Source organism: Cannabis sativa, chromosome 1 (genome assembly GCF_029168945.1).
Source record: "Cannabis sativa cultivar Pink pepper isolate KNU-18-1 chromosome 1, ASM2916894v1, whole genome shotgun sequence".
In the NCBI taxonomy this organism is placed as follows: Eukaryota; Viridiplantae; Streptophyta; class Magnoliopsida; order Rosales; family Cannabaceae; genus Cannabis; species Cannabis sativa.
The window spans coordinates 45,511,034-45,523,162 of NC_083601.1; the positions used below are offsets into that span (position 1 = coordinate 45,511,034).

The following is a 12,129-nucleotide window of genomic DNA, read 5'->3' on the forward strand; positions in this document are numbered from 1 at the left end:
AGTAAAGAACGTGAGGGTCTCTGATTTTGAGTGAGTGGGTCTTTGATTGTTCTTTGTGTTTGTGTCTTTTTGCCCCTTTTTCTTTTGCTGGAAGTGAGTAATGTGGAAGGTGATGATGATGAAATAGTGTTACTTTGATAAATGTATATGAATAAGGGTTTCATGAATGGTTTTCAGCAAGAAAAAGAAGAGCAGGAAGAAGTTAGGGTTTCATGAAGTTTTTCAGCAAAAAAAGAAGAGCAGTAAGAAGAAGAAGAGGATGACGAATAGATATTTTGATTTTTGGGTTTTAATTAATAATTTATTTTAATTTAGTTTAATGAAAATATGAATATTAAATATTTATTATTTTATTCTAATTTTAAACTATATTTTGTTTTATTTGTTTATATTTTAATTTGATTTACAAATAAAAAATAAAAATAAAATGATCTGGACTAATCACATAGTGACACGTGGACACTAACCTGGCACATAACGGCCAGGTACCTACGGACCTTCCACACTAGTGACGGAAGGTATTTTTACCGCCAAAAATACGAGTTAGGTATTTATCTGTTACTTGGCATAAAACTTAAGTATTTATGCCGCAAATTACTCATATTAATATAATAATTTTTTAAGGTATATTACTAACCAGTTGCAGAACGACACCTTTAGAAGATACTAAGCACTACTAGTATCCAATAACAATACTAATAGATATAAGAATAGAACAAATTGTTAAGAAAAAATGAGCAATTGAAAATGTGCCTTGAAATAGAACCTTTATATGAATTTCTCACATTCTTTATGTAACAAAATTCTGCATTATTCTCTCTACGCTTCAAGAGTTGACTGATAAGCAACAATATTTTCCTTCCACACTACATTCAGTTTCTCAGACATCCCTCATCACCCGATATAGTGCCGAAAAATGAAGGTAAAAGATGCGTAAACCTGCCTTGATTGCTCCCACAATAGATCATCATGAAGGCAATGGAACAACAGAACTTCTTAATAATCAAATCCAAGAAGAAGATGTAAGTAACTACTTGGCTTTCTTTGTGTCAGAAACCCTGGTTCCTGCAATCTTACAAACAGGCTCTTCTTTTGGATGAAGAGGCATTAGTGCTGGATGAACCTTCAAATCTCCAACAACTAACTTCTGGCCTACGTCCAACTCGCTCAGATCAACATCGATGAATGGTGGGACAACATCCGCAGGACAAAGAAACTTCACTGTTCTCTTTATGGTGTTTAAATAAGAGCCTGTAAAGTTGTTTAAGTCATGATTTAAACCAGAATCTAGAACACTAAATAAATCTGCTAAACAAATGAAGTGATTCCAAGCAACTAGAAGTACAAGAGTAGAAAAGTCAAGTGGGGAAACTATGACGAAAACTTGAATATAGAGCTGACATTAACTAAATAAATCCTTAGATAGATGTTATTTCTTATAACTAGACAGTTTAGCAAATTAGTTGTAAGCCTGCCCATTAAGTTAGTAAAGTCTCCTGACATAAATGTAATAGATTAAATGTCACTTTTTAGGTATAATTGGAAAATGGTAATGGACAACTTGACAGCAAAGACAGATGGTCTAAGAAAGTGAGCTTGAAAACAATAAGCACTCTTTGAGATGCATGATGGTCTAAAAATGTCTTGAGCTCCAAAATAATAAACATTATCCACTCCTCTTTCTTTTAAGGTGTTTATAACCAAACCACAAACTGAGTTCTCTGAATAAATAGAAGTCTTCCTTAAGAAGCGATTATGAAAGAGATGGCTTGCCAAGATAAAGAGAGAACTAAATGTCAAACCATTGGAAGGAGTATATTTGAAAAGACAATGCCTGATTCATTTACACACTATAGCAATAAAGTGGGACAACAGATTAGATTGCTAACCTTTCCTCAGCCCAGGGGAAATATCGTCTCCACGAAACACTAGAGGAATATTAACTTTCAACAAAGCATGTGAAGGTGCCCTTATAAAGGTTACGTTAAGTGGTGCATCCGATGCCGAGTGAAGATGAACCTGGAAAGGTTTATTGAATGACAGTTCAGAGCATGATTTGATCAATTTTTTTTTTTAATCATAGCAAGCAATTCTACAACACCTTTCTACGATTTCATAAGTTTTCAGGCAATCAAACAAAGCATCATACTTTATACTACATGGCACATGGTGCCTAACCAAAAAATGTAAAATGCTCCGTGTGACTTAACTTATTTTCAAATTGCCACCTTTGAATTTAGTCCAGAGGAAGGCAATCAAAGAACTTTAACCAACTTTTCAACAATCAACAATAATATACACAAGAAGGAATAAAACAGATAAAAAGATTAGCAATGGATTACCAGGCGAGGAAGCACGCGGACCTTCTCGATAAGGTCAGTGTCGGATTCAAAATCAGAGCGAACCTCAAGATCAAAGAGACGAGAGAGGAAGAACGAGCGGCCTAGCTGAGTGACTAGTTTGCGTATTTGGTTTGTGCGGACAGAGATAAGGCGCTTGTTACCTCCATGTTGCCCGTCCTCCTGCTCAAACACAATGCTGGGGACTCTCCCTGCCTTTCTCTCCTTTGCTGAGATGCTCTTACCTGATGAAACACGTGGGATTGCAAGGATTGTCTCTGCATATTTCGGGTCAGGTGTTGGAAACCCTTCTAGATACGTCAGCACAGAAGGCTCGGGCGGCTCTACCTGGAGTGCCGCAGCAGCAGCTTGGGTATAGTGCCGGATGTGGATCGCTTTGGTGACTAAAGAGCGGTAGAGTAACATTGGCTGAGTAGTAAAAACTGGTAAATGAAAAGAAGGTTAGACCTTAAAAAAATTCCAACATATGAATAAATCAAATCTACATTCATATTCTTAGTCCAATTACGATGTAGGAATTAATGACAATGAAACAAACTTACATGAAAAACATTCAAGCTAAATCCTCCGTCTTAAGCATTTTAACAAACAAATAATCCATTATATCATAATATTTCACCAAATTAAAATCAAACAAATACTAAATCATCTGCCTTTAAACAATTCAACAAACATTATCAACCCATAAAAAATTAAATAGTAGAACATGGAAACAAATGAATAAAAATTGAAAATTTAACAAGCTGGGGAGCAAAACAGCTTATAATTAAGAGGAAAAAAAAAGAGTCAACCGGGAATAAATCTATCAATGATTTCAAGTAATTTTGGGGTTTCTCTCTCTTTCTCACAGTCCAAACCGACATTTGGAGTTTTTTTTTTTTGTTTCAGATTCAATTTTATACTTAATTGTAAAAATGAGACAAACATAAACTAAGTTCTAAAGTTTAAATCCAAAATCCGAAGTTCAAATCAACCACCATACAGTTCAAGTACAAAACACTCAACCACCATGTCCAAATCCATAGAACTTAAGCTTTTGAAGGCATGTAAGTACTGGTTTTCTGGATTGGTTTCACCGATTTAATTTATTATATAAAGATGTCAAGATGAGTGATAACACATTTATATGATGGCATCATTCATACTCATATTTAGCTTGTACAATCCAATTTGTCGATATACCTGGGCTAATAAATCACAATCCCAAACATCATATATGCGAGACAAATAATTATATGCACATTAACATATTTATTTAAAGTACATGTTCTACAGAGTCAAGAAAATTACATTGAGAAAAAGAAAAAACAAAAAGGGTTTATAGAAAAACATATAATTAATTACTCTCCTTCCCCACCCTATAATGTTGCTTTGGATAGGCTTCTCACTTTCACACCTCACTTGTGCTTAGTGCTTAGATTATACTTTAAACTACGGACTTGATGTCTTTCTAAAAACTGGCTGTTCCATGATTTGAGGAAAAATGGAAGAAACAGCCCCAATCTGTGATTGTGTGGCAGAAAATATTGGAGAATTTGATTCAAAAATTGATGAATTGTTCATAACAATTAGACCGTAAGTGATGAAATGAACTGCACTTGGCAGTAGAAAATACAGAAGTCAAACCATGCAAAACATGCATCAATGGAATAACAGAGTACGGACAACATAAGAAAATCCAAGACAGGAATGAGCTAAATATTGAAAATGTACCTCCAAAACATAGATACAATACAACTCAAACAATAAACAACTTCAAACTAGAGAAATCAATCTCAAAATTAAAATTGAATACCTGTTGGAGCTTGTTGGAGTGCCCAAACGGCTGAAAGAGACGCAAATACCAAAGTCTTGCTAATGATCCTAAAAACAAATCAAATCAAAAGTACCCAAAATTAACTCAGCCCCTCCTTTTCTATTATAAAAAGAATATGAATAAGACAGTCGGAGCTAAAATCAAAATGTGCGTGTTACACAGGTGTTTTGGATGGGAATTATAGTGACCTTAATCATGCAGGTATTGTGTGTAGATATTCTAACAATATGCACTGATTGGGGAAAAGGGGTGAAAAAAAGACCTTTTCGAAAAAGTTTCTTCTTTTAGTAAACTTATTTATAGATTCTATCATCATGTGAAACCATCTTATCTTATATCCTCTATTATTGTCTCATTTTCAGGTGAATAAAGCTTCAGATAAAGTACATAGCGCAAAAACTGCAATTAGTGATGAATGATCATGATGCTAATCTGATTCTAGGAAGCCCAATTATGATCACATTCTATTCTCCTATGGAAATAGTGTACCTAAACATCTAAAGAATCAGAGGACTAATGCAGCACTATTTTGAGTCAATAGGGGTCAAAGTACAGGAAAATTTAAATAGGCATATCAATACTCATATATATATTTCCTGAACAAATTACAGCAATAAACACAAAATTAAACAAAATAATTAACTCTACTTACTCAAACATTCAAGCTTAAAAATAAAAATAAAGATATTGAGTATTAAAGAAATAAAGAACGGCAGCCAACAATTTGAATACCTGTTGGAGATTCATACCGATGCAGTCGCCGATAAAAATAGAGAGGGACGCCGGAGTTGGGTGGTGCCGACTGCGGAGGGAAGAGGAGCTGTGTGGTTGGTGGTGGCTACGACTGCCGAGAAAGGGAGAGATGAGTAAATGAAACAGGCGATAGAGAAATGGAGAGAGGAGGGTTGTGGAGATCGACGCCGGCGAAGAGAACGGGAGAGAGAGGTAGTGAGAGTTGAGAGTGTTGGAGGGAGGCGCACAGCACAGGGAATCGACGAGAGTAGGGTTTAACACCTTTTTTTTTTTATTTTATTTTTATTTTTGTAAAGATTTATTATTTATTTTATTTTAAATAGATATGTTATTTATTTTGGGAGAATTATTTATATATTATTTTTTAATTTTTTTTTTTAAATTCACCGTTTGAGTAATTGCAGTAGTTTCTCTAATAATTTTTATATGGGTTGCTATGTAAATTTTAGTTGCGATTTAAGTTGTCGGATAGTTATTGTAGTAATTTTTATGTAGAATTCCGTAAAAATACTAAAAAAAAATTATTTTAAAGTGTAAAAAAAAATCTTTTTATTTTTGAATTATATAGGTTATAAGGAATTTTATGGATCAACTCAAATATGGGGTTATAAATGCAAGCCAGACATTTTAACACGGCACGAGTTTGGAAGGCACGAACACGACTAGATACAAAAAAATGTAAGTTTAGGCATGACACAATATGACACAAAAAATATGTGCTTAAGTATAACACGGCACGGGAAGTATAAAAAATACGACACGTAAGTACAAATAGACTAACTCGAAAAATACAGGATGCGACAAGCTTAAAAAGCACAACAAGACATATTAAAAAACTTTAAAATTTATTAATAATAATACATATGTATTTTATTAATTATAAATAAATTAAAATAATTAAAAAAAATAAACATAATATTAAATATTATAATTCTATAATTAAAAATATAAAATTAAAATTATATATATTAAAGATTGTTGGTAAAGTGAAGTGTCCATTAGGAATTGTTGTAGTCAGTTAAATTTTTGCTACAAATTATTAGTTGGTTTTAGTTGAGTATATAAAATATTTTTGTATTGCTTACCTTCAATCAATGAAAAGAGAGCACCATTACATTTCATTCTCTCTAATTTTCACTCTCTGATCTCTTCTTTCTCTTTCTCTAAAACTAATATGGTATCAAAGGCACCTAATTAATGAGCTCTTTGATTATTTAACATTTATAAATAATTTTAAAATAAATTAAAACCCCAAAAAGAAACAAACTGTCAAAAACAGTGACACCCATGTCAAATCAAAGCTTTTTTGAAAAAAAATTCAAAAAACGAAGTGGCAAAACCTGGTGAAGACACGTGTAAGCCACAAAATACTAATGAACTTTTGTACCAATGGCAGTATCCTGCCGTATAAAACAATAAATTAATACACAGTATAAAAGTAAAAATACCCTTGTAACAGTATTTTTGAAATAAAATGGGAAAAGTTAGTAAACCATGTAAATTTTCCTAAAACTTATGCTTGCATAATTCAAGAAGAAAAATAGAGAGGAATCATTATTCCATAAACTGAAACTTCAATACCTCCTGTTGAGAACTCATGTCAATTTTGCAGGAAGTGCACAAGGTAATTGAGGCAATTATTGTCCTGATAATCGATATGATTGATCTGATAATCGACCTGCTTGTTCTCATTGTAATATCTCTAGACACACTATTACAAAATTTTATAGAGTTCATGAATATCCACCCGACCATCGATTGTATGAGAGATTTCCAAGAGAGGTTCCTAAACCAGGAAATCAACTTGAGCGATCATCAACTAATTTTGCAGCAGGCAGTGGCACTAATGAGGGGATGACTGAAGAGTGAAATTTGGCTACACAATATCAAAGACTTATGGTTATACTAGCACAGAAGATGCAAGAAAACTCTCCGCAATCTCAACAATCTAATCAACGTGTTATATTAAACATCTCTAGTATAATGCAAATCTCACTCCTAAATATGTTGAATCATTGATATTAGTGCTATTCACCATGTGTGTTCTAATCATACTAGGTTTTATTCCACTCAAAAGAACATCAAATTAACACATGTTAGGTTACCAAATGGAACTAACATCAAAATTTCTTTCATTGGAACTATCAAATTATTCAATATAATTCTTGAATATGTGCTTTGTGTTCCAAAGTTTAAGCAAAATTTGATCTCAGCTTGTGCTTTATCTGATTCAGCAAACTACTCATTTATTTTCTTTATAATAAATGTATCATTCATGCTATCACTAAGAATCAAGTGACTGGGATGGGTGAAAGGATTAGAAATCTTTATTACTTGACTGAGAATGACTTTCCTGTTGTTTACTTTAGGGCTGCACATTTAGACCCGCAAACCCAAAAAATCCGACCACCCGCCCCGATCTGCAAACAACAGTGATAATACTTTGTGGCATTATAAATTTGGCTATGCTTTTTGTGTGAAGCTCTCTTGTGTCTTGAAAAAGTAAGAAACAACACACAAATTCAAGGTCCTCAGCAGAAGTTGAATATAGAACAATGTCAAACACCACATGTTAATTGGTTGGGTTAGTTTCCTTAGTGTAAGAATTAAAAATTGAGCATAGAGGACATGCCATTCTACATTGTGATAATAAAATTGCTCAACAAATTGCTGCTAACCCTATTTTCCATGAAAGAACTAAACATATAGAGATTGATTGTCACTTAGCAGGGGAGAAAGTTCAAGAAGGAACCATAAAAACAATTCACACTTCTAACAAGGAACAAACTGTTGATATTTGTACAAAGGCTCTTCTTCTTAATCAGTTTCAAATTCTCAAAGATAAAACGAGAATTTGTAATATATACACTCAAGCTTAAGGGGGAGTATTAAAGTTTGTTAGTAAGGTGGAATGTGAGTTAAGAGTTATTGTAGTTAGTAAGTTTCTACTAGATGTTGTTAGCTAGTTTTAATTGAGTAAAGCTGTATATAAAACATTTTTGTATTGTTTTTTTCCAATCAATGAAAACATAGTTTTTGGGTTTTATGCCTTAAATAAAACTCAATTTTAATGTAATTCATTTTATTCAATATCAATAAAGAAAAAGAAGTATTTTTCATTCATTTGTATGTTTTGGTTCATCTTATCAATTGCTTGTCTATTTGATTTATAAATTCATCCAAACCCTTTTCACATACATGATCTTGTTTATTGTGTTGTCAACACAGTGGAAAGTAAACATGACTATGTGAATAAAGATTCCTAGATTTATCAGAACACTGGGGTTTTACTGATATGTCAATCTACAACAGAGTTTACTTGCATTTGAAGAAATGCTATGTTCTTTCCAGAGCATTGGTTAAAGTAAAGCTTGAGTTGGATGCATGGAGTATGCATCGGAAGGGACCGATATTGAACTTTGACATAGATTAATTAAACTTACCGTAATATCTATTAAAGTCAATATCACCTAGTTGATCCTAGATCAAATGATCTTAATCATGATATGATTAGGTTCAATCTCAATAGTGTTATTCGTGTTCTTTGATTTGTTAGTTAAGCCTACTTTTGGGTCAGGGTGATACGTACATTTTGGGAACACGGTAGTGCAATTGAGTGGGAGCGCTAACATAAATATGGAATCTATAGCTTCTATCTGGCAAATAGAAAGTAAACGATGATTTCCTTCGAGCTTGACCAAACGAAAATAAATGGTGGAGTACTCATTTCACTTAGCTGAAATATCATTTATACGGGGTTAAGTGTTTTAAGAATAAAATACATTGTAGGGTGTTACGGTAATCTAATCCCTTTACAGTGTAGATCATCTATATAGAGGATCATTGATCAAATTAGGATTATAACAATGGATAACTAATGACGTGTCTATATGGTGGAACATATAGATTGTTCTATATACTGAGAGTGCAATTCTAAGTTCTATGCGTGGATTCAACGAAGAATTAATAAGTCAATGAATTTAGGTTGTAAATTCTTGATCTGCTTATTGAAAGCTCGGATATATAGACCCATGTTCCCCGCACTAGTTGAGATAATACTACTTGTAAGACTCATTTAATTGGTTTTGATTAATTAATTATAATTCTCAAATTAGACTATGTCTATTTGTGAATTTTTTTACTAAGCAAGGGCGAAATTGTAAAGAAATAGGTTTTAGGGTATATTTGTTAATTAAGATACTTTGTTTGGTCTAATTAATAAATATGATAAATGACAATATTATTTAATAATTATTTATAGTTATTAAATAGTTAGAATTGACATTTAAATGGTTGAATTTGAAAATTGGCGTTTTTGAGAAAATGAGATGCAGAAATGATAAAACAACAAAATTGCAAAAGTGATGCCCAAATCCACTAGCCATGGCCAGCCACCTTTGTAGGCTTTATCATTTAATATTTTCATTATTTTAATGCCAAATAATTCAAACCTAAACCCTATGTGGCATGCTATAAATAGATAGTGATGGCCTCAGGAAAAAGTGACTTTGCATCTTGTTTCCTTTAGAGAAAAACCGGAGCCATAACACTAACCTAGCCGCCACTCTCCTTTCTTCTTCTTCATTGAATATTTCGAACCCACTTAGTGATAGAGTATTGCCCACACACAGCAAGTAGCACCTCAATCATAGTGAGGAAGATCGTGAAGAAAGACATTCAACAAGAAGAACATTTGGACTCAAATCTTGATAATACTCTGCTACAGAAATGATACAAGGGTTAGAGATCTGAGTGGAAGGAGACATATTATTCCGCTGCACCCAATGTAAGGTTTCTCATACTTTAAATGTGTTTATTTATAATCGTTTTAGAAGTTGATATTTAGGGTGTTAATCAACATACTTGTGAGTAGATTTAAGATCCTAGTAAAATAATTTCCAACAATAGTATCATTACATTTCATTTTCTCTATTTTTTTACTAATAATATATCAATTTAATTATAAAGTGTGATATAAAAATTCAAATATTTAAAAATAAATATTCAAATTCCGACAATAATTTTTGTATATAGTTATAGTAATTGTAAAAAATAGTTTAGCTAAATTAAAATAAATGCTACAACTTGTGTATGATTGACATCCTGGATTAAAATAAGAAGAGATGAGCTAGCTTGCTAAGGCTTTGCCTCAAAATAAGAAGAGATCCCACACCTCTTCCACTACAAAAGGATATCATTCATATTATGGCATGTGTTATTTCAATATTTCGATAATTGTGGGATTAATTGATTTATATACTCTAAATTATAACTATATGTACACAATACGAAATTATTCCAGTTTTCATTTTTTCGGAATTATTCCGGTCTTCTGTTTATTATTACTGGTTGTTTATAGTGGTAATTCATAACAAATTTACATTAAAGTTTTGCAGAACAGAGTGTAAACATAACTATACATTGTTAAGAAAAACTAAAATAATAATACCTATATTTAATCAACTGTACGTATGTGGTATCGATCTTGGAGCTCTATTGATTTGGGGGGCCAAGCCAAGAACACGTTCACGTCCAGGTACGTATCTACATTTGTTAATAGATCTTTTGTGAATTTCTGAATATTCTTTAATTACCTGATTGAAAAGTCACCATCTTCTTAGATAATAGCCAAATGACTTGTTTTGTTTATGTACTATTTTCATTATCTAGAATAAATCTAAACGAGCCAAAATCTTGTCTTTTGCCAGTGTTTAGGCTTGTGTTGTTGTTATGATTATAATGTTAAGTCTTAATCCACCAGGGCTGGTTTTGTGCCTTTTTTTGCTTTTTGTTGTTTTATTGTTATGATTAGAGAATTGTTAAACACTGTTTTAAGGTTATTATCAAACTTCATTGGTCATTCATTCCATTAAGTTTGATAACTTAAGTTCATCTGTAGAACAACCTACGTACTCACATTTGTCAGATAATCAGATCTGACTCTTAGCCAAGCCCCTAAGATATTGCCATTTTTTTAAGTCTAATTTTAATTCTGACATTAGATACGTGTGTATTTTCCAAAGATAAAATAAAAGAAAGAAAGAAGACACTTTTTAAGAAGGCTGGCCCTTTTTAATTTTTTGCTCAAAACTTCTTAAATGTTTGAGCCAGCAGCACTGTTGATAATATGTACAAACTTATACCACTACTAGTCTATGAGCTACTCTGAAACCTCATACTTGCTCTCATTATATTCTTTACCTTTATTCATTTTCTGAATCATATTTGGGAAACTTTTCAAAAATAGTAAAATTTATAAAATAATCATATTTGATTTAATTTATACAGCCATAAGAGTTGTACAGCATAAATTTATTGTTGCACAATATAACTTATGATTATTTTGCTAATAAATTTATATGTAAAGTTATTTTGCTAATTCAGATTTTTATAAAACACTAATCCTATTTTCACATTCTTGTAACACTAGGGAATTTTCATTTTTATGTTTTTTTTTGGCAATGTTTACAAAAATATGACCATCTTTTTCCTTCAAAAAAACCAAAATTTTCATATTTTCACACAATTTGTATAAAAACTCATAAAACGTACAATTTCTACTTTTTTTTAGTATCTAAAATATAATTTTATATTATTAGGGAAGAAATAGTATCATATTTTAATAGTTAGAGGAGAATGTGTTTTATGATCTATCATAAAAGATTAGGGAAATTTACAAAAATACTGGAATTTGAGTTAATTTTTACAAAAATACTGTCACACGGAAATCTTTTCAAAAATACTGTGTTTTTGTAAAACACCAGCAAAATACAAAGCACAACAACTCAAAACAACAGTAGAACACTAGTATAACACCAGTAGAACACCAGTGAAAACTTAATACAGTATACTGCAGTATGAAACTTATGAAAAAACACAGTAAAAAAGTTAAAAATTCCGCCTGACAGTATTTTTGTAAAAAAATGACAAAAGTTAGTATAACATGTAAATTTCCCAAAGATTAAGCTGAAGGTGAAGGCTCACAACCCATACAAAGTCATAGGCCCACAACCCATCTTTGAGCTTTTTTATTTTCTCTTTGTTTATTTTATAAAAAGACCATCATTTTCAATCTTTTATTTTTAATTGAAAATGACGACCGGGGTACCCGCTTTATTCCAAAACACTTTAAAAAATGTTATAGATCCAAACAATAAAATAAGTTCTGTTTTTTTTTTCTCTATTAATTAAAATATAGTA

General features: G+C 31.8%; 1 protein-coding gene across 2 annotated transcripts; it reads right to left on the reverse strand.

Annotated features, from left to right (window-relative positions):
• Positions 1 to 734: 734 nt before the first annotated feature.
• Positions 735 to 5,217, reverse strand: LOC115707824 (uncharacterized). Of its 2 annotated transcripts, none has more exons than XM_030635901.2 (5): positions 4,926 to 5,217; positions 4,156 to 4,223; positions 2,343 to 2,782; positions 1,890 to 2,019; positions 735 to 1,251 (listed from the first exon to the last, which is right to left on the reverse strand). In XM_030635901.2, exons 3-5 carry the CDS (start codon positions 2,763 to 2,765, stop codon positions 1,031 to 1,033), a joined length of 774 nt encoding a protein of 257 aa, XP_030491761.1. In that variant the 5' UTR covers positions 2,766 to 2,782; positions 4,156 to 4,223; positions 4,926 to 5,217; the 3' UTR covers positions 735 to 1,030. The 2 variants fall into 2 exon arrangements, with proteins under 2 accessions (XP_030491761.1, XP_030491760.1); XM_030635900.2 differs by having other exon boundaries at positions 4,909 to 5,217.
• Between the last annotated feature and the right edge of the window lie 6,912 nt (positions 5,218 to 12,129).

Coding starts and splice junctions, on each gene's coding strand:
- LOC115707824 (XM_030635901.2), bottom strand. CDS start 2,765: ATGTTACTCTACCGCTCTTTAGTCACCAAAGCGATCCACATCCGGCAC. Junction 2,020..2,342: donor TCCGCGTGCTTCCTCGCCTG/GTAATCCATTGC, acceptor AAACCTTTCCAG/GTTCATCTTCACTCGGCATC. Junction 1,252..1,889: donor TTCCCCTGGGCTGAGGAAAG/GTTAGCAATCTA, acceptor ACAACTTTACAG/GCTCTTATTTAAACACCATA.